This window comes from Mycetomoellerius zeteki, unplaced genomic scaffold (genome assembly GCF_001594055.1).
Source record: "Mycetomoellerius zeteki isolate Tzet28-1 unplaced genomic scaffold, Tzet1.0 scaffold164, whole genome shotgun sequence".
NCBI lineage: Eukaryota > Metazoa > Arthropoda > Insecta > Hymenoptera > Formicidae > Mycetomoellerius > Mycetomoellerius zeteki.
Window position 1 is genome coordinate 1,133,941 of NW_017256594.1, and position 23,441 is coordinate 1,157,381.

At 37.5% G+C, this 23,441-nt stretch overlaps 1 protein-coding gene across 1 annotated transcript in view; it reads left to right on the forward strand.

The window, feature by feature from the left end:
- Positions 1-23,441, forward strand: part of LOC108721232 (uncharacterized) — a 335,056-nt gene that overhangs the window by 149,920 nt on the left and 161,695 nt on the right. The window contains exon 3 of the mRNA XM_018445654.1: positions 13,580-13,838. Coding sequence (XP_018301156.1) covers positions 13,580-13,838 — 259 coding nt within the window. The remainder of the gene's footprint in view (positions 1-13,579; positions 13,839-23,441) is intronic.

Consider the following 23,441-nt stretch of genomic DNA (forward strand, 5'->3'; position numbering starts at 1 on the left):
CGACGGTGCAGCGAGGGTGAGGGGTGTAGGCGGGGGGATGCAGCTGCGTTTCGTTGCGAGCTGCGTTTATCAGGCGAGTGCATCCATTTACCGTGGATAGGGACTATGGCCTGTGATTTGCCGCAACTATTGCCGCTTGCATAAATCATTGACCGTTTCAGCTGTAAATAATCGCGCTTATGAATCGCTCGTTATTATTCAGTCGTAAATAATTTGAATTTCTCCTATCTGTAGCCGATCAATTTTGTTCGCTTCAATTTCCTTTAAACGAAAGTTCTGTCGTCGTCTTTCTCGCGCGCTGGGTAAAGTTTTTAATTTATCATTATCCGCTCCGAAGCGAAGAGCATCGTATAAAATACTCAAACTTCGTTTGCTGTACTTTTTTTATCTCATATTGTTCATCTTCACCTTTCATTTTTAAGTCAACATTCTCTTTTTATACTTAAAGCAACTGCTAATTAGACTGAATTATTTTATAACTGCCAACTTTAAAATTCAATTAATAGTACGACGTCATTAAGAATTATTATGAATGTAATTTATAATGCAGTTTTTCTGTTTGTGAAATAACTCTATTGTCTTGCCAAATAAATCGTTCGCATATAATTTGGCATTTAGTAAAATGCGTAACGCCGTTCTTTCGTTTTTATTGAAACGTGTAGAGAAACTCACGATCAGTTTTTTGTTGGGAAAGCACGGTGGTAGTAGATTCGATGCAACCTCGTGCGTCACGTATTCTCCACGTCATTTCTGCCTCTTCATCCCCGTTCCACTTGCATTTCCTCTTTAGTCCTCTTCTTTTTTTCACGGTACTGCTCGTAATTACGCTCGGAATAAAAGAAAAGCGCTCATCGACAAAAGCGTACCCGACAAAAGACAATCCGTTTTATTATATGCAATCTAGGACGTTAACACAAGGCTGCCACGAATATCCTGTGAAGGAACGATTAAGTTAAGGGCACGTGTAGTTGTTTTAATACGATCGAGAGGAAGAAGTCAGTTTATATATTTTTTAAATATTACTTTCTCGTTTAAAATAAAATTCGAAATATGTTCTGTCGTTTCAGTAATCTTCAAATAATGAATTTTGCATTTAAATACAGTTACGAAAAAAAAGCATTACATTAATTGTGATTAACTAACGTCATTGCACTAACTGATATAGAATATATATGTTTTATACAATACGTATGCACGTAAAAGCTATCGACAGTTTTGACAATTACATTTTTCATCAATCTACGCGAACGCAACAGGCGGCTTCGATATATCCCCGTGTTGTATCTACGTTTTGTCGAAATCCTTTTCGTTTTGCCGTTATGAAAGGTGCTTTTTTACTCACAGTTAAAACTTATTGCTTTTTCTCGTCTGTTAGCGCTTATCGGCGCCGTGTGGAGAAATTCCATGTAATTAATTCCTACCTGCTGACAGTGTATCAAGCAGCATTATTAACGATTGTGCTTTCGTGAATGTGTTATAGTTATTACATTTCGTGGCTTTGTTACTCCAGATGAGAATTATGTAGTATCCATATATCTTTTTATAATACGTAAATATTATAGAAGCGAAACCTAGCGTTTCCGCATAAAAATTCTGTGATTAATTACATTATGGATTAATTTACTAATAACGCGGAAGCTAATTCCGGGAAAGCGACAATACCCATTCTCTTTATTATAAAAGCCAAAATTTTTAATCTATATAACGAGTATCACGGCAAAAGGGGAACGCATTAACATTCACGGTTATATGCTATTATTTGGTGTAATATCCTGCAAAACTGTACAAGTATGTTCCTGTAATGACCGTAATTTGCGGAATCATGGAAACGCGCGCGCGCTGTATCGGCAAAATAATTTTCCAACGGGAACATTATTCGTGGCAAATGTACTTCGCGCAGCAAAAAAATTATTCTGCGTATAATGGCGGCATATACTGGTCGGTTTTAAAAGGTTACCGCCGCGTGCATTGAAGTTTTTACATGGCCAGTAATAACTTTTAATGAAAACAAATGGTGGTATCGCAGCCTCCGGGGGAGTGTTCCGCACGCATTTCTCGTATAAACTGTTACAGCCATTCCAAACTGGCTGTTTATACAAGGTGTCTCTGAAGCGTTGGACAACCTTTGATTTTTCTTTAGTTTATATTTCATTGAACATTTTATTTTTCGTAACTTAGTTATTTTTATGCTTGAGTCTTGCGTCAATATCCCATTGAAGTTAATTCCTAACTAATGAAATGAATCTCGAGAGATAGAATTCGATTATTTCTCCACAATTTTACAATTGAATTGGTAAAAATCTTGTAATATATTTATTCATTTATAATATAATTATATAAATTACATTACATCATGTGTAATGTAATTTGTAATGTAAAAATTGGGTACTTTACATGCAATTGTAATTATAATTAATTTTTGGGAATATTGACGTTTCGCAACGTCAGCATGTATAAGAAAGACTCTGTTCGCAATATACCACATATATTCATGGAGAAAACTAAGGATATGGAGAAAATTCAAACAATCGCGTCAGCGGCCGAACATGATTCTATTTGTTAACGAAAGCACAAAATGAACTGGCTGTCGATGTAATGCCTGTTGTTTGTATACCGGACTACATTTATCGACATAATAGAGCCGCGGCTGTAGTAGATTACACGGCTATTTCATACGCGCTTCAGAATGCATTCGTTGTTCAATTCAGTTTTGTGTAACTCTAACCTCTCGTGTTTCCACGATTTTGCAATTAGATATTCCGTAAATAGGAAGAGCGCGCGTCGATCGTCCTCTCGTCGCTTATTTCGTGCTCGGGCGATAGTCGTGATTAGTCGTATGGCATAAATAATTAATTATTACTAATTGCGGCATGGAATACAAAACGTCATCACGCTGTCGGTTGTGGATTTAATATAATATTACAATGCAATTTAGATCGAAATTAATAGTAGAAACTGCAACGTCATAAATGCAGTCGAGAAATGCTTTATATTTAATTAATTACATCTGTTTTCGAATGGTTCAACCGTAACGTGTTTCGAAACTCTACGCTACTGGTGTATGTTGAGTTATTATCAAGTACGCCTTATAGTGCATTTACCGATGAACAAACGTAACGTATGAAAACAGGATAAATTCCTAGAATTGTACATAGCAAGATACTCGTTTAAACAATATACAATACCAAGTGAAAACATGGTGTATAATACGAATATTATAACTCATTAATAATGAAAAGATATTGTACTGTATTATTCTGTTACGAAAGTAAAAAGTAAAAGTTAACATCATCACCTAAAAATATTTTTATCTTAATATTCTTTTATATAACGTCACTAATTAAACAAATAATTAATATTAGGAAATACTATCTCCTTAGTAGCGGAAAGAAGTACATTCTTTCATTAATACGTAAAGGAAATATTCTTTTTCGTTCAATACTTGCAACAAATATCTTGATAATACTAGATTTTCTATTAGATAATTTTGAGTCAAAGCTAATAAACGACTGTATGTTATAACAAGTAAATATAGGCAAGAGAGAGACAAAGAGAAATCGGCGATTAGGGGTGGTCTGGTATAGATATATAGGGAGAAACCAACAAGGGATGGTGACCATCGTGTTGCTTCGGGGGCTGCAGGTGGCAGAGTAAACGGGGTGGGATCGCTGTAATTACGCGACTCTCGCGGGGCCGCCGAGGGAGGAAAATCTGCAGGCACGATCGGCGAGGGGTGCAAGTTACGCAAGATGATACAATGGTGTGTGTACGCGAGAGCACACGCGATTCCGAATGGAATTTTTAATCGATTCCGCGCAATTTTCCCTTTGCCCGCGGCTCGCTGCCGGCGTTTCGTCAATGCGTCCCACGCGAATCTATTGTCCCTTTGGTCGATCGCGCGAATCAACGTCTACATCCTGAGGGCGATTAATATCGATCGTTCAATTCTTTGTTGCGCAAGTGCAATTCTGTGTCGCCGGTTTCACGCCAGCTACTTTGCCGAAGTTTCGTGCGCGCTTGGATAATCGCGGCGGTAAATCGATTTTAATTTCCTACTCCTGATTCGATTCTTAGACTTTGGATTGGCTGAGTGATACCCTTTACATTATGGAATTTGCAACGGAATACGCAAATATCATTTTGCACGCTAACACGATTTTAATGACATTTCCATTAATATTATTTGCGCACGTTATTATTGCAGTTCAATTTTGTTTGCGGAATCATTTTAAATCGCAAAATTCAAATAGATAGAAGCTTGATTTGAAATAGACGTAATTAACTTAATAGCAGGCTTCTGCTTTCCATTTGATTCACTTATCGTTGTCAAAGGATAACACTTTGATATATTATTCGATGCAACAGTATATGAAACGATATTTACATTATATTAGAATCGCGATAATAACGGATATAATAATGTTTTTCGCTTTAATAAGTTCTTTTTAACCTGGTCATGTAATTTTCCTTAATCTAAGAGCAAAAGGCGTCGAGTTCCTTAGAAGATGATCTTATAGGGATAATTTCCCCAGAGGCTGCATCACTTTTGTAGACTCCTTGTTATCTTTCTCGAGATAAACTTGATAACGCGTTACGTAATCATAATATCATGTTGGCGTTAAAGTCATATTTGCGCGGTTTTATTTTCCTGCGTGTTGCTTTAGTCGAATTCGGAGCGTGTGCGCGACATTTTCACGAAAAGTTCGTCGGCATCATCCGTTACAACGACACGTCGCGTTTCCGCGTTGTGCCTTGGAACACGACCGATTTAACGGGCAGGATTAATACAGCGGGACGCGTTTTATCTGTCACAGTCGGAAAAAAGCGAGCGCGTGTCGTCTAGGCTGATAGCCACGGCGTAAAGCGAATGCACAACGATGTTCGCTTCGAGTTGTAAACAATACGCGATATGCAGCGAGACTCGTGTGCGTCGTTACCACTGGGTGCACCCCTTTCGCAGCGATAATTCATCGTGCCAACGCATTTACACGCGTCACGGTGCGCGACGTTCCGTTTTTATCCATTACTTCTCGCGCATTACGTGTATCACGATGCTATCACACAATTGTGTCTTACTGTACGATTTTTTATACAGCTCAGCGTATTTTATCGATGTGAATATCTTCCTGCTGCATATAGCGAGTTACTTTAATAATTGTACTTTGAGAATGGTACATTTGTGATTACTTTAGAAGTTGGAGTATTTAGAAATTGTAATGAAATTTTATCAATGTAATAATAATGTAATTTTAAAAAATGCTATATATCGAGTTCAACTAAACTGAATCCCAAATAAAGATAATGCAATAGAAGAAGTGATGTGGGGTTAAAATACACAAGAGCGTATCCATATTATAGGGTTCTACAATCGGTAACCAGTACTAGCCATTACTAGTTGCTACAGTTCAGGTACTGGTGCAGTACTGGCTAAGTGGATGATAATTTGGCTCAATACTGGCAGAAAGTATTGTCATTTTAGCCAGTCATTTGCTAGTAATGGCCCAGTGACTGACAGAATAACTTTAACCGTCATTTGACAGCCACTCATTTACCAATGATGGCCCAGTACTGATCGACAGAACCTTGGCCGTCAGTTGACATAACATTGGCTAAGCGTTTTTTTGTGCTAACCCTATATGGGTAGTTCAACATATGCCATCATAAATCAAACGCGAATTTAATATATTACTCGATTTTAGTTTTCACTTTATGCACTGTACAATGTACATACAATCCGGTGAATTTCTTCGCGACAACTTTCAGAGATTTTTGTTATAATTTTTTTATAGTCTGGTTACTGGAATTGATGGAACAATTCGAAATGTTGGAACGAAACCGTGCCATGTCTCCCGCAAAACAAGTCTCGATCTACACGAAATCTATTTCCCGCATTGTGTGCAACCACGACACTCTATTGCTGCGTATAATTTAGCACAGACCACTGATACGTAGAGTGGAAAGAAAAAAGGGGGACGAGTGTGTGAATGCGGCGCGTTACACGTGTCGCATGCGTTACCCGATGGCGCGCAGATACATACCTTGTAAACAATGTTCGCGGCATGATTCGTACAGCCATGCAACGACCGCCGCTGCAACCGGATACACCCGTTTTTCGCAACAATGATTCATCGTCCGAACGTTTTAAACGCGCGTCTGTCCATGGACGACGCTAGAATTTTTCGTCCAACATCCTTTTTTTTTCGGAGGCCAGAGGAGGCGTGGCTGTCGAGCGGCGAGAGTGTGAAAAGTGAAAAAAATTTAGAAGATCCATAATTTTATTTTCTATCATAATATTGAAAATAACTCTTAAAATTTAGAAGTCCTGGCATAATTAAAATATATATTAGATTAATAGTTTATCTTACTTATTTGATGCATCAAACGCATATCATTTCACTCTATGATTTGTTTATTTGTATATCGGCAAATATGTGCGTGATATTTGATTATTAAAATGAAAGGAGAATCCCATCAGTAAACTCGGTAGAAGAGATGAAATATAAAATATGTCGTCTATATTGGTCGTCGGTACACGCTCGTTCATATATCGTTTGTAATTGGCCCTTATCACTCTATTCCATCCACTATCTCATCTTTACTTTTCTCCACATAAATGCCATCAAATATTTATCTTTATGACGATGTATCGAACAAATTCTCGCTTCGTAGCACATCACTATCGTAATTGGCAATGCCGAAATGGTTTGATGATAGGAAAAAGATTTTTTTATCGAAATTATTTTGTCCCTATTTTCGTCAAAGATTTTTCATCAAAATATATTATTTTGACCTTCTAATAAATTTCAGCTTTTTTTAAAGAAAAAAAAATCGTCGATTAGTATCGCTTTTTATATTGCAATATAAAGAGTGACTTTAATTAACGATTTCTTTCAAAAATGTCTTTTAGCGTTATGTATTTTTTAAAATTTTATTTCTATTCGATGTTCAAAACGCGCGTTATGATAACAAAACGACGTCGTGGGCATCGAAGGATCGCGAAAACGACACGACAAGGAAGAAACCACCGTAAATTTTCTAGTGACGAGCAACTGCCGTCTGCTGCTGCAAATATACAGCTGCGTCAAATGCACAAAGCGAAATCGCCCAATCATCTCGCCTGTCGTAAGCGTTTTCACGCCTCCGTCATTCGTGCTTTGGAAACGGCGAACAAAGAAAATTGCTGCTGGCTCTCGTGTTATGCGCAAATTTCACTTGTGCCTGCTCGATCGGTCATTCGTTGAAAGATGCGAGGCTTAGCTTTCCCGTGAAATCGTTTCTGGATCGATAACTCGGTTAGTTTGCAAAATATTTCTGTGATAAATGGAGGGGTCCGTTTAAAATTTGTTTTTCTGCAGGGAAAACGTTGGGATATTATGTTTTGGTGTCATAAACGCGTGCAAGTGAAAGACTTTTCGCGAGTGACATTCTATGATTCAACGTATGGACCACCTACATCGGGTTGTTGAAATTCACATGTTTTTTAGCTACTGCATTTGTTCTAAAAGTATTAAATAAACCCACACATTTTCTTTCCCGCACAGATGTGCGTGATTTTTCGCGTTAAAGTGCCGATACGCGTACCGCTACGTGCGTGCAATTCGCATTTTTCGATAGAGCTCGGTCTAGCTCTTTGATTTGTAACCCCAATAGTCCACGCCGTAAACTCGATCGATGCGTGCCCCCTCCCCCCCCCCGACATCCGAAACGCGGGGCAGAGATAATCCTTTCCGTGCACTCTCCATTTAGTAAAGTTCGTATGGGCCGTGCGTGCTACGGGTCACTTCGATTTTCAGAGCGAGACGGACGAACAGTGGCAAAGGGGAGGTCCGCGTTTACGAGCGCGGTTCGCATTTTGCGTTATGGCCGAGGAAATCTGCGTCGCGTCCGTGTGCCTCGCGTTTACGCGAAAGCTCGCGCGCGCATGCGGCTGCACCGGCGCATATCCGCATTGTTATGGCTACATTTCCGGTTGTTTGTCGTGCGAGAAGGGACTTGGCAGCTCGCCGTACGTATCGTAGACAATCGTGGCACAACCCCCCGCGGTAAGCTCGTGTGTATGACACGTGATACCAACGCGATATCTCGACTTTCATTCCTCGCATCGACGGACCCGCTACAAAAATCCTCACGACGCATCAGCTTGTATCTTGAATTCTAAACGCCACGATCTTTTTCGATGTGGCATGCGACGTTTTGAATGCTTGCCAAATTTGTATGCTACCGTTTTAACAGAGATATAAAAATATATTGCGGCTATATATCTTTTTTTATTATTGGCAGAAATTTGTGATACACACACACACAATCGCAAATGTGCCTGCAATTTTTCCTAAAGCTATCTATCTGTTTTTTATTTCTTTTTGGAGAAAATTCGATGTTTTTTGTGAAAAGATCGTGCGTTTTCGAAGCTAAAAAGACGAAATTGGAATAATTGTCGCACATTTACGATATTCCGTAAATAATCACTTGATACTTGGGCACTGTTTATTGGGAATTCCGGAACGAAAGATGCTGATTAATGTTCCGAAATCGGAATAGCACTCCAGCGTGAAATCGCGGCCGTATCCGCTTTTCATTCGGTTTTTTGCGGGCCATATATCGGCTTGTATCGTTCTCTTTTATTTGGGAACGGCGCGCGAAGTGAATTCAATTTGTCAATTTGCATACGTGCCGGAATAAAATCTATCAGGCTTCCGAGAGTTGTAGTTTCCGTTTGTTATTACTTCTTCCTAAATCCCAAAGAGTCGGCTCTTCATCACCAGGAGCAATTCGAAGCGTCGACATTTCGTGAAAAATTATATCCGTTAAAATCCCTAAACGATAAAATCATTTTTAACCATAAAATCATATATTGCTATGATATTTTCATTTCTCCTTTTATTTTTTTTACGTTTTTATCACGAAGAAAGAGTCGATTCGTTTTTATATTTTACAAAAATTCTTGTTATTCCAATTTTATAAGAAACATAGTTTCTATGGATTTTCTTTCATTTTTAACAAAGTATTTTGATTTTAAGTAATTTAATTTGTTGATTTTATCAGTAACTTTTATACGCAATGGGAACATATTTTGACGTTCTCAAGTTCTTTTAAGTTATTCAATGTGGAACTTCGGGAAACGTCATATGGAAAAATGATTTTGTTGAAATCTCTAAAGCCTTTAGACACTTCAACAAAAAAAAAAAATATAAAGATTGAAAGTTTTTAACTAGACAAATTATTAAATCTCATAGGACCAACGCATAAAAACTCAATAATAATAATTGCTTATTAAATAATTCAAATGTGAATTATATATATATATATACTATATATGTACTTGCATATATAAAAAGTCTGTTGTAAAAAGTCCAGAGAAATTTCGACGCGTAGTGAATAGTGCTACAAATATATATACAAGTACACATATGTAGTATATATATAATTTATATTTGAATTATTTAATAACTAATTAAGATCTAGCTTCGACCGACATTAGGCCTAATTCATATTATTATTATTGAGTCTTTAACTAGATACAGATCTGAAATTAATTTTTTTGGAATATCAAAATTATTATGTAGAACGTTCAACATGATGAATAACACTGTAAAAAGTTAACATTCTAACAATTGGTTTGGGTATAATTATTTTCATGTGTGTGTGTGTGATTCAAACAAAATTATTTTTAGATCTGTATCCAGCTATTATGCATTTTTAGAAATTGCAGCAAAATTGTTCTTCCCGTATAGAGATTTTTAAAGAGAAAGGATATAATGGATGAATGTTGGGTATAGAAAGGAGATACAATGTACAGGTAACAGTATAAGCATTGGGATATGATTCGCGAATCAGTAGGGAACAATAAAAAGGCATTTTTAAAGCCCATAATAAAAAGTATAATCTAAAAAACTCGAAGTATCTCATATTTATTAGTCCTTTTTCCAAAGTATCCCACTAGTATCATGGATATTTATTCGAGTATTCACGGGAGACTTTCGCCCTTGACCGAGCACGTGTAATAGCGTGTATCGAGAATGACGTCGATCCTGGACGATATGTGCTCTGCTCGGTTCTCAGAGATATCCCTGCCGTATCTATTACCGTAATCTTCCGCCTTGCCAAGCGAGAACGCCGGATTCCGACTTTGAAGCTCGCTTTTGCTGCCGTGGCGAAAGTCGAATCGGAAAGTCCTCTCGTTCTTCCGGTGAACTTGAAATCGATTTAACTTTCTGGCATCTCTCGGTACCCTCCTCGTTTATTCGATGTACTTGCTATATAAAAGTGATTTCAAAAAATATTCCCTCGTCGGTAACGGAGAGGAAAACATCGTATAATATATACGTATATGATGAACGAAATGTCTGTATCGCGTCGTTTTTGTATTACGAAAAACGTTTCCTGAACGCGTCATATAAATCACGGTTTTCGGGACGGATTCAATTAATTGTAGCTTCATGGAAATGATCCCCGGGCGTCATAAATGGGCCGTCGCTTTCCCAATTGTACTGAATTCTCCGTTACACCGTCGTGCTACAATGTCGGCCGTAAAAACGAGAAAGAGCGGGGTGGAACAGAAAAGTTTTCGCGGTTGCTAAAATGGAAAAGCGTGGAGACGACGACGGGCATTGTTTCCGGTAACAGGTGCCATTTTCGCGAATGGCACAGTTACCGTGCATTCTCGCCGCGCTCTCTTGCGCGCGGGGCACGTCGACCACGTGTATACAGAGAAGCAGAAGCAGGAAGGGGGATTGTCGTGTTACGCTATACGTGTCCTATTCAGAGATGTTCATGCGCCCTGTTCAAAGACCCATTACGAAAATGACCATTAAAATAAATTACTCTCATCACGCAGCTATAGCGACGGCTTGTGCTGGCCGCCTATAACGCCGTGCCGGCTAGCTCGATGGCTGCGAATACGTGACGCGGAAATAGTCGGCGGTACGAATCAATTTACGTAAATAATAGAGAGAGTACGCGGCTCGCGCCTGGACCGCTAACAATGGGAAAATTCGCGCGACCGGATACACGGCACTGGCCATTAAATCGGATGCATTACGGGTATACGTGCGAACTTGAAATTTCCCAGCTTAAGCTTACCGTGCTTTAGAAATATTTTTGAGGGTGTTTATGGCATCGAAACATTTACAAATCGCATTTGAAATTTGTAAGAAAGCATTAAAATTAAATTTTAGCATTGATTCTCTCCTCGTGATGTTTAATAACTTTATGTAATAATAATATTGATTAAGTTATAACATTTTATATAAAGTGTTTACGTTTTTTTGTAAATTTTATTGCGAAAAAAGGTTAAAAGATGACATTAATAATTAATATTCTTTCTCAATAAGATTTTGCATTATTTTTAGTTAATCAAAAAATTTAATAGAATTTTTTGTTAACATATTGTTGATATTTAGAACCCAATCTTATACTACATAATTATTGCTTCACCTTTTTCCTTGTAACAATGGAGAGCTTGAAATATATTACATCGATTAATTAATAAAATTATAATAATCTTTCTAAAGAATCATCTGTCTAATAGCATACATCTCATAGCATAGAGATAGGCTTAACTAAAAATAGAATTAATAGACATTTATGATAAAGATAACTATATTTACACCTTTATAAATTTTCACAGTAATATTCACAAATTTTTCTTTCGTAATATTATTACCTGCGTATTTTTTTTACTGCTGTACGGGTACATTTTTTTTAATTATCATAACGCATAATATTTTAATCGGTAAACGGAGTATACTCTCTGTTTGTGCGGTTCACATCTGTATAGATTCGCGTCGGAATTAAAACCGGTGTTTGTACTATCCGGGCACATTGCCTTTATACAGATGGCATTTATACGTGCCCGAGTTCTACAAACATTTCCAGTAAACCTTGTTTGTACCAGTATTACACCGATATTTTTAATTCTCGCTGGCTTGTACGCGAATCGGCCGACTTTCCTGTTTACGGAAACTAACAACATCTGTTATTTCAAATTTATGCTTGGCACAAATATATCTATATTTAGCTTTGACGTTGTATGTGCATTTCCAAAAAACATTTTTTTTTATTATTGATAACGACGATTATTATTGATACAAATTTTTTCTATTAGTTTGCTTGCATCAGATTGTTAACAATATTTTTTTTTCATTTGCAAAATGGGATTGTTTTCTGTTTTATACCAAAAAAATACATTCTATGAATAACTATTTGTTAAGCTGTGTTTTAATAAAGTATATCTTTTTGTTAATTTTCACGTGACGGCCATATAATCGATAAACTTTGCTGAAGGCAACTCTTTTTCTCTTTCTCTCTTTCTCTAACGGGTTTGGAAAATAGCAGAATAATTCATTTATAGTGAACACTATAATCCCATTTCACTGGGTATAGTGAACATTAACTTATCGATCGATCGCGTGATACAAAACATCGGACAATTTCCATTGTATCTCGATATTGCATCGCACTTTTTCTGAGTAATATCGACTATCATTATCACCACGTTTCTTCGATATTCCTTATTACATCCGACAGCATATCAGAAACTGTGCGCGCGGAGAAACACGCGCGGCGGTAATTGAATCTCTTCGTTCCATTAAAATATCTCAAGCAAAGTCGAGCTTTTACTAGAGTAGGTCTCTCTCTCTCTCCCCTCTCTGTCTTTTTTTATCGTAATCCTGAATGAGGGAAAAGATCTATTTCATTTTCCATTCATGTATTTGTCAGGAATTTTCTGTCTTTATTTTTCACCGCGGCGCAGAGTCTTTTTCACGTGGAAGTCAAACGCGTTCGATGGCGGATAAAATGCCAGTACATCAAAATCCTTTTTCGGCGCGATTCAGCAAATATTGACGCTCACGAATTGAAATTTGCATCGACAGCGAAATTGGCAAAATATTTCTGTACGTAAAAGAGAACGTTAGGCTGCGGCGATGGCAAAAACAAGACGAGAGTCAAGAGGAACGGTAAAAGAGAAAGAAGAGAACGAAGGTCTTCCCGCGGGATACGGCTGGACGAAGGGAAAACTGTAGCCTTAAATTTAATATGACACATCAATCGATTCAGACGCGCCTTCCGGCCACTCGTTCTACCAATCGAATTCCATAGCAAATATTATGCAGCTCCTCGATACTATTCCACAGGATGTAACATACGTATCGAGTGTTTTCACGGTCGTTTTATTTGACGAAACAGAACTATCGTTTCTTTTTATTGTTTCTCTCTACATATCGTTAAATTTTTATAAAACTCGAAGTATTAAGATAAAATAATGTAAACACAAAGATTAACTTGCTTACTGCGAAACTATTTTTTTAAATTTATATTAGGATTATTATATTGTCAGCTATGTTTATCAGTTCGTAAATTTATCAATTTCTGGATATTAAGGATCACAGAAAAGTAATAGATGATAGTGAATACATATCATTGATAAAGAATAAACAGTTTTTAATTTATTTTAAGATTTTTAAAAATTATTTATGAAATTATATATATAATCTGAGATAGAGAATTTAACAATTACACATATTAAAATTATCTTTATTAGTCCGCTTTTTCTAACGATAAATCACTTTTTGATTTTCAGGGTCCGGTCGGAGAGGTGGGCGGCGTGAGGCTGCCACTGCAGTCACTACATGGATACGGATCTGTGTTCATGTACTCGGCGTCGACGAGTCCCGGGGGTGGAGGTGGCCAGAGTAGCGGAGGCGGGGGTGAAGTCACTCTCCGCCTCCGCGAACCCGAGGACATTCCCGAAGAGGTTCTTGCCCGCCTCGAGGACACCGCCACCCTCTCCATCTCTCTTCAAAGCGATGCAGTCCTGAGGCTAGGGGCGGCTGGCGCAGGTAACTTGCCTCTTATCCTCTTCTTCACGTTTGCTTACTGATCAAACACAAAACGTGCGCAGAAGTGCGCTTGTTATGATACCATAGGAGATGGTTAGACATGAAAGTTGCTACGATCGAACAAGTAATTCTAAGAAAATAGCGTTCTATGAGCCGGGAGTCGACTAAATTATATTGATATATTAAAGTTTTGTCATAATAGCTGGAAGCGGTCAATGTAGTACAAAAAGTGTTTTATAAACACAAAGCAAAGATTAACTCGATTAACTTTGTACTATAGTACATTATTGAGATTATAGTTTATAACAATATTAAATTTTATTGGGTATAAATTAATTTTTGAAATATAATAGTAGCCACTTGATTTTCTTATTATTTCTAATTTTTTTGCAATCAAGATCGATTGTTCTATTTTGTTTTTTCTATTTATTGCGGTTGCGAATGAGCTAAAAAGGCTATCCCTGAGAATCGTGGCGGTATATAATAAATTATTGGCTTATACGACGCATAAATTTCTATTGGTTACTCTAGAATTTATTATAACGAAGTTCGCTTCCCTCATATTTTTGGGATCGCGTTTAATTCCCGCGTTTTCGAAGAGCACTTGCTCCTGGTCCGAGTAGATTAGCCCCGTATCCAACCTCGTGTGCTTTAATGCAAAATTATTTCGATGGATTAGAGTAATCCTTGCTTTATGTGATCAGATCCGAGACTTTCCTCGACAAAGTGATTCACTTTATCGATAACTGTCCTTGGCAGGATTCACAAAACTATAGCAGTTAAAACATTTTAATTGAAACGTTTGTTTATTCAGATACAATCAATAATAGTACTTAGATTTTCAATACTCTAAAATTAAGATGCTTTTATCAATAAAGATAGGATTAATTTTTTTTAGTTTTTACAATTTTAAGTCAATAATTAATCGATTGTTATCGCAATATACATGATGTACTCTAATATCGTATTAGTTCAAGATTTAATAAGCACATTAAATAAAGATAAATAAATGAAGATGTACAAAGCACAGATGAGATAAAGAAGTGCATTAAATCTCTTAGACATCGCGTTTATCTCTGCGTACAGCAGTCTTTTCAATCTTATTCCTTCTTACGAACAAAAGGTTTGGCAATCGGGGATTCTACTATAGAAACGCACAGAATCAAACGATTATTGCTTCCTTCTAAACGGCGCAGGTGACTATTCGGATTGGATCGTTTCTCGAGCGCCGAAAGCAAGAGCCGATCGTTTATATCGGTGCTTACACTCACAACCTTTCCCCATTTTCAGTTTTCCGAAGCTCGAAACTTTTAGACTTTCCTTATAGTTGCCATTTTCCATTCAGCCAGAACATTCATGTTCCTTCCTACAGTAATTCCACTCCGTCAGGTCTTTTTACGAATGGCTGCCGATATGGAGAACTTCAGCACGAAAATTCTGTGAGAAATACGCGAGTTTTCATGCTCGAAGATCGAGAGAGACATAGGCGTCGCGATCTCTTTCACCAATCAGGGATTATATTTCAAATTCGGTGCTATGGAGTGGCAAATACTTTGTACAAAATTCTTGCATATCTATCTTTCTATAGAATATCTTGGATCACTATCGTTCTTTCAGTTCAGATCTATTGACGAATCTTGAAATCAATCTGGAAAGTTTACCTTGGAATATTTCTTACGGCAGAAAATATGATGGAGCATGATAGGAAAAGACGTTTCTCTGATACTATATGATTTAAAATCTTTCGTAATTTGAAGATTTTCTAATCAGTTGTCTGAATATGAAGTTGGATGTGAAATGGCTATTTTTTTATTTATTTGAAAAAGAAATTTGTTGTATTATAACGTAAGAAGTAAATACAGTACGTATAATTAACGATAAAATCTATTATCAGCGTCTATTTAATTACATTTATTGATTTGCATTGAGTTTATAATATTCAGTTACAATTTGACTTTGTCAATCTTCGTCCTTTTTACGGTAAGTTTTGCGAAAACATGCTTCACGTAAACTATAAAGTAACCAAACGGTAAAACAAAATATAAGAATTTGAAACCAATATCGTGGCGTTTATTGATTTCCCGACTTTTAAAAAAGGAACAACTTTAACTTCGCCAAAAGCGTTTGCCGTCGAAGCGAGACGCATGCAAACTTTTGATATAAAATATGAGTATCGAAAGGGTCGAAAGTCTTTTTTCTTCCCAGAACAGGGCACCGAGGGAGAGATTCGCGTTTGCGGAAAGGCGATCCAGAGACGATCGAGAACGTTAACTTCCGGACGATTTGTCAGAGCCGAACTACAGCGGCGCGGCTTGGCCCGATTCTCGCTCACAGGTCCCCATAAATCCTGGATTTTCATAAGTTTTTCTCTCCTGTACCCCGATTTGCAGTCCCCTCACTTCCCATCACTACCCCCCTTTTCGTATCGTATCCCTTGAGCGCCGTCGCCGAAATCGATTCGAGATATATCTTTTGCTCGCCTTTCTGCTTTCGTTCTTGCTAATGCCGCGGAATCGCGGCTCTCGGGGAAAGAAAGACGGTGTGGGGAGATTTATCGAAGTTGCGGCTTGTTACGGGGGCTTTAGACTTCCGGTAGCAAGAGGTGGAGGACGGTGCTCCACGCACAGCTCGAAGCTGTAGAGCCAAAGCAGCCGGAGAAGAAGAGAGGTGCTAGCGATTGATTAAGAGGGTCGTTTGTGCCAAGGAAATGCTACTTGAAACGCTACCGCTTTCCGAGCCCATTCTCGGGCACGCCCATTCTGCGCCTTTCTTCTTACTTGCACCTATCCTCGCTGTGGGACGTTACGGCGAATCACTCCTAGACATTAAAGACAATGGTAGGATTTCAAAGTTGGAGCAGCTTAACTCGTTGATTGTTACAGAAATCAGAAAACTGCAGGTGCAATTTAATTGGTAATAAGAGATTCGAGAAAGAAAAGTGGAGAGAAAAAGAAAGAAACTGGAAAATTAGATTATTGTTATTTAAATTATCTAATAGAATTGGAACTTTAACTTTTATACTATTATACTTTCTTTATTAAAAATTTAATATATTTAAATGTAAATATAAAATTGTAGAATTTTGTGCTCACATCAAGTAAACTTACCTCGAGTTGCGCTAGTTATTTTTTTGAACAAAGTACGTATCGTGTTCTTGATTATTGAATAACATAAGATTTGACAAATAGCGACAATATTCTCATGGATCAATGCGGGTCAAAGGGTCGAAACCATTCCAACCATTTACAGTATCGATTATTGGGAACCTTACCTAAAGTACCGTTCGGTACTTAAGCGACAGTCTGACAGTGTAATAGGGTTTCCGTAGTAATGCGACAATATCAATAATCAGACACATTGAAATTAATCCGAGCTGTTCGGATAACGATAATACGGAAACAAACTATTAATTGTTTTGCAGAATAATGACAAAACGTATCAGGAAATCTAAGGAAATCGGTAATAATCTGTATTTTTTTATTGCTAGTATATTTGCATAAATAGCTTTGTTATTAAAATTATTTATAATGGATGAGATTGTATGGAAAATTTTATTGAGTACAATTAAACCTTTTTAAAATAAATATATATTATATTTATCAAAACATTCTACCTGATAGCAAGGGTAAAAAATTATGTTTAAATGTATGGCATACAAAATTCAATTTTTAGAAAAATAGTAATGTTTTTTCGATGAAAACAAAAATACAGACCACTATTTATATGTAGTTAGCATGTTACCTAAAAAAATATCAAATATAATATTGGGGAAATACTGTGAGATTTTATTTTCAAAGGAAACTTTCAAAGCATTATTTTTCAATTCTATCTTCTCGGTGCATTGTGTAAACTGAAAATTGGAAAACCTTGAAGAAAGACTCCATTAATCAAATTTTCTTCTCAGTTTTTTGAGATATGTTTTAAATTGACTAGAGATTTCATAAAAAATGACATATTCAGAACTTATTACAATACACTGAGAAAAAAAATTGTTAACTAATTGCGTTTAGTTCGTAATGATTATTTAGTTCAAATATTTATATATTTAGATTAACAAAATCTTGTAATTTAAAGTATATTAATTATTTAAATTAAAACAAATATTTAGTTAAATTAACAAATATTTGCTTGACAGCCCGTAACCGCTATATTTAGTTGAATCAACTAATATTTTTTTGAAACAGCAACTTTTTTTCTCAGTATAGTTTTAGTGTCAGAATATCTTCTTTGATTCCCGGAGAGTATTTGTTTGCAATGTAAGCGAGCTAAAAACGTTATAGTTCATAGATGAATACCTCGAAGATTCGCAAACGGTAGAACTACGGGATCGAGCGATGTTTCGTGCACAAGGACGGGGATAAGAACGCTGAAACACGTGTAATACCGTTGCGGTAATACCGTAAACCGGAAAAGAATGAAACTAGGCGCAATAAAGGAGCCGAGAATACTCAGCGAGTGGCGGGGGGCAATAAGTCTGAAATATGCCAGCGTTTTATTCTCGCCGTACGAATATCCGCCGTGAAGAAAGGCAATAGGAACGAGTGTGGCGTTAGAGAGGACTCGAAAGGAGAAGGGTGAAAGAAAGAGACGGTGAGAGTCTTGCATTCGAAAAAAAATGCCTGCAATGTACACGACTTACACGGAAGCGAGCACTGCACAGCGGGTGTATGCACGCGAACAATTCCGCGGTAGCGTGTGCCACATAAATAGTGACGAGAGGGAAAAAGAAAGACGGGGCGACACAAGGAAAAACGTAAGGTGCAAGAGAGAGGAAGAGTGAGAAAAATGGGGAAAAGTATGTGCGCACGGTGGAACTCGAAGGTGGAAAACTTTACGGCGAGAGAGAGAGAATGAGTGAGGGGGAGAGGAGAGTGAGAGCAATTCTCGTTATAACTTCGGTGCCCCGCGGAAACTTAAACTGCTGCGAGCCGAACATGCAGAACTTTCGGCCGTTTTCCTGCTTGGGACAATCCGGATCGCCCATCCCTTTCTACACTTCCTTTGCTTCCTTTCTCCCGGGTTTGCCCCAGGTACGCGCACCGTCGTCATCGTCGTCCTTTTCACGAGGGACTGCTCCTTTTAATATTGTTGGAGGGAACGCCTCAGGTAAATCGCATTCCCGTGTCGCTGCGACTTTTGGCGTAAAATGCGTGCACTCCCGTATAGTTCGAACTTCATTCCATGAATTCGAGGACGAACGTGAGTGAAGCATAAATTAGAAATTGCATCGCCGACGATAACTTACTATTTTTTTAAACCGTCTTATTAAACTTTTCATACAAAGATAAAAAAAAACGAAATATATAAAAGTCGCGATAATTCACAAGATTATCTAGACTAAAATTTTTCCACACAGAAAAAATTTTTTTTTTTGCTGAAACGTTATTATTGGTGAGAAAGTCTTAAGCAGCAACACGTGCTCCCTTGCTTCGTTAAATCCATGCAGATTTTACATTCGCGACAATGCTGATTCGGCTTTGAAGGAGCTGTTTCTTTACCGCTGCGCAGTTCAGTTCATCTGCGTTCGCAAAACTCGCCGTCGCCGTTGTCGTTGCGACGTCTGAAAACTTGGCACTTGTCTCCCTTTGACCCTCCCTGTTTCCTCTTCTTCCCAGAGCGATGTTGCGCACTACGAAACTCTCTCCTTTGCCCCAATCACGTTTTGTTCCAACAGCTTGCGATCTACAACATTCACCGAAAATTCGTTTAGCAGCCACGTTGCTTGCTCGCGCGTAGTTCCATTCCTCATGAAATTGCGTCACGTGTCCCGTGAAGTGTTATTGGCCTAAAACGCCAATTTTCCCATTTACGCGATTGACTGGGCAAATTGTGCACGAAACTCGTGGTCTGACACTCGTTCAATCTCGGTTTAAATCTCGAGTAATTCTGGAAACTCGAAAATACTGCCATTGCTGGTATTTGTCACGTGCAATTGCAAACGCTGTTTCGTGATACTTTATTGTGACAAAGAAATATACATTTTTAAGTCTTACGTATCTACTTTGGAACGCATTGATAAATGCACCTATTTAAAATAAACTTTGATTAAATTGCTTAACTTTTAATAAATTTATTCGTACATAACATCTGCGCTTATGTTGTTTTTATTAAAAAATAATATCGAATCTTTCGATCATTTAGAAAATTAACATAAATATTGCATATTAAATTAGAATTATGTAATTATTGTGATCTCATCATTTTTCAGTTTTAATTTTGATCAAAATTTATCTGTTAAAGTGATTCTGTAATTTTTCGTGATTTTTTAATGTCGAAATGTATGCACATGCAAAAATTATTATTTAAAAATGACTGTTGTATGTCTTGCACATATTTCTTGCGTATATTTATCAAGTAAAACCATTGTGTATTTCCGCACTGGTCTCAGTGCGTTCAATACACGTCATTGCGCTTGTAGATTTGGCGTTTGCAAGGGAAATAAGTATGAATAACCCAATCGCAATGATTTATGATGCGCGATGAATATTTATTGATAAATGATCGCGCACGTTTTGTGCCGGATCTATTTGATATTTCGTTGTGACGAGACGACCGGATCGCGGGATGACAGCTGGGGCCTTTTAGGGCGGAATGCAGTGCACAGTGAAATTGTTGTGATATCCGGCTACGTGGCGCGGTGATCCCCGTCGCGGACGAAACTACGTAAATTATGAATGCTGTTTGACTGCATGCCAGCTACACCCCATAACCGGCAACTGCCACGACTCTGGGCTTTGCACGTGTCTGATATACGTGTAAAGGCCATGCACATAGAGCGGAAGCTGTGGAAGTGCACGTGCGCGGAACTGCAAACAGGCGGAATAAATTCTCACAGCGTCATACACGCCGTTACGAACATGACCGCTCGGGAACGACATGTTTCCTTCAAGGCGAACATGGTTGTATAAACTTGAATTTTTATGGGAAGGATAATCGCGAGTGATCTTATCTGACTGTTACGCTACATTTCACATTACGTTGAGAATTAGACTTACGCAGAATTTTCTCAATTTTTCATTGTACGTCATAGATCATATACAATAAGCAAAATATCGCGGATATTATCATAGACAGCGAATCTGCGAACGTATCAGTGTCATCTCGTTTCTTGTACGAGAATTTGCACCGCGGCTTCCCGGTAGTACGAATTTCATATATTTTCTCTCGATATGAAGTCGAAATACGGGAAAACCGTAGCGGCCGAAAAATAACAAGGATGATACGATGAGTTAGGTAAACCAAATGTTTATCCGCGATACGGCTACATCCAGTACCGAACGAACGAATCGATTTCGCCCACATAGCCGATGGCGAGCCGTGTCGAAAATAATAAAAGGACCAACGGTGCTTGCAATTTATACCTCCGGTAGGGCTGGCGTGCATGTCTCACGGTGGTGGTGCATCCCAGTCGATCCTCCGGCCAGTGTGTTTCCGACCGAGAGATAAAGGCGCCGCTCTGGCGAACAAGCTACCCATATATATTCAGGGCGCGCTTTTAGCACCGATCGTGCCCGCGGTCACTAACTAAAAAGGGATCAAAGGGCAAAGAGCGCAGCCGCCTCGACGTGTCGGACGTGTGTTTTTGCCGCCGCGATTACTTTTTTACAATAGCGTTTTTCACTCGCGACTCCAACCTGCCATGCCTATGCCTGTCCGGTTTTCGCGATTCGTTGACGCGATTCATGAAAAATCTCCACTAAAATCCTGTCTTCGAAAGAGTTGTATTTCGCAAGATTTTTTATCGGATGCACGATATACCTATATATTTTGTAAAATAAAATGTAACTGACTGTTATAGAATATAGAACTTGGATTTCTTTTAAATGGAACAGAAAAAATGTTGCGTGACATCCTATATAAACGTGATATCTTTAGCATAATATAATAGTTTTTTGAAAGTGAGATAACTGTATCCACTGTGGCTTACTTAAGCTTTCTTGATTTTATTTCTAATTTTTTGCTGAGTCCAAAATTAAAAACTAGTGGTCAGATTTGAAAGAGGAAACATTTCTGAACATTAATTTAAAAATATGAGACATTTTCAAATATTTTCCTGGCTGCAATAAAGATTTAAAGATAAAAAAAAAAGTAGCGTTTAGGTCATACGGGGTACATATATAGCCTAAGTATGTTTTCGTTTTTTTTTTTTTATAAAAATATAGAGAAAGTCAAAATTAAAGAAAGAAAACGAAATTTAGTAGATGGATTCAAAACAACACTATGAAATATTACATCACTATTACACAATATTCTGTGTTTGACTTCACTGACAGCAACAGAATGCACAAACTAAGCAATTAACTGATGCAAACAAGTCACATGGGTAGCCTGTATAACATACGGTGCTATTTGTTGAGTTCGTCGTGTAAACACCTATATAAACATCCATGCAAACAACAAGTAAGTCATATTGGGTATCTATGCACTATTGGTACTAGGCCATTGGATATGGTTACCTTCTGTTAGTGTTACTGTTTCTTACGCGAGAAGTTATATGTTTATCAGTAATTTCTTCGCATGTCTCTTATCTTTAGCTCAGCGTATTATTTATATACTTAGTTTTTATATTTTAATATGTAAATGATATATATCGCATTAGATTCCGCTATAGGAGCGGATCGTTGAAATTTGTACTAAGCCAACAACGCAACGGCAGATTATCGCGTTTACTCGTTAGAAGAAAACGCGATGCTGACAAGAGAAAAGACAGAATGAGATTCAGTGCTCGACATAAAGGACAACCGGATTGTATGGTGGGAAATTAGTCTGCAAAATTCCCCCTGGAATTATGTCGTAAATTAAAGTTTGTACACGCGAGTGAATCTGCATCCCCTGCTCCTACATCCGCCCTTTTCTGTCTTCCCTTTTCACCACCCTGGCGCGATTTGCTGAAACGAATTCTTCCCTCTTTCGAGTTTCGGCCACAAGATTAATCCGAAAATAATGAGATGCGCAAAAAATATCTCCCCTCGTTACGTCGTCAACCGTAACATCCGTCATTTATTCAGAGTATATTATAATACATCTATACGTTGCTATCGTAATTACGTCTGAATTCACTTACATATCACATTACATATACATACACACATATATACTTGTCATATACGTACGAAGTTCTAGTCACGTTACTTCCGCTCTTATGAAGTTCATTTTGCTTCAGACTTAACATTACTTTTATTTCTTATTTTACCTTGGTGAAATTGAATAAAACTAATTTTTCCTTGATCATGAAATATACTAAAGGGGTAACCACTTAATGTAATCGTGGGATAGAGTTCTCGAAATCATTATAAAATTCATATGAAATCTCTATGTATAATCCGATAATTACATATGCAACCACGAAAGATCATTGTATGAAATTAAATAAAATCGTATATTTTACCAAATTACTTCATATATAATGAAAAAAATTTGTAATCATATGAAATCATGTAATCTATGAGACAATATTTCAGCTAGTAGTTACCCCCTCGAAATATACTTAATGTCGTGAAATATATAATATTTAATGAATAAAAAATTTGAAGATTCTTTTCATACAACAAAAGCTAAGAAAATAAATAAAAATAAAACCCAATCATAAGTGTTCAATGTACT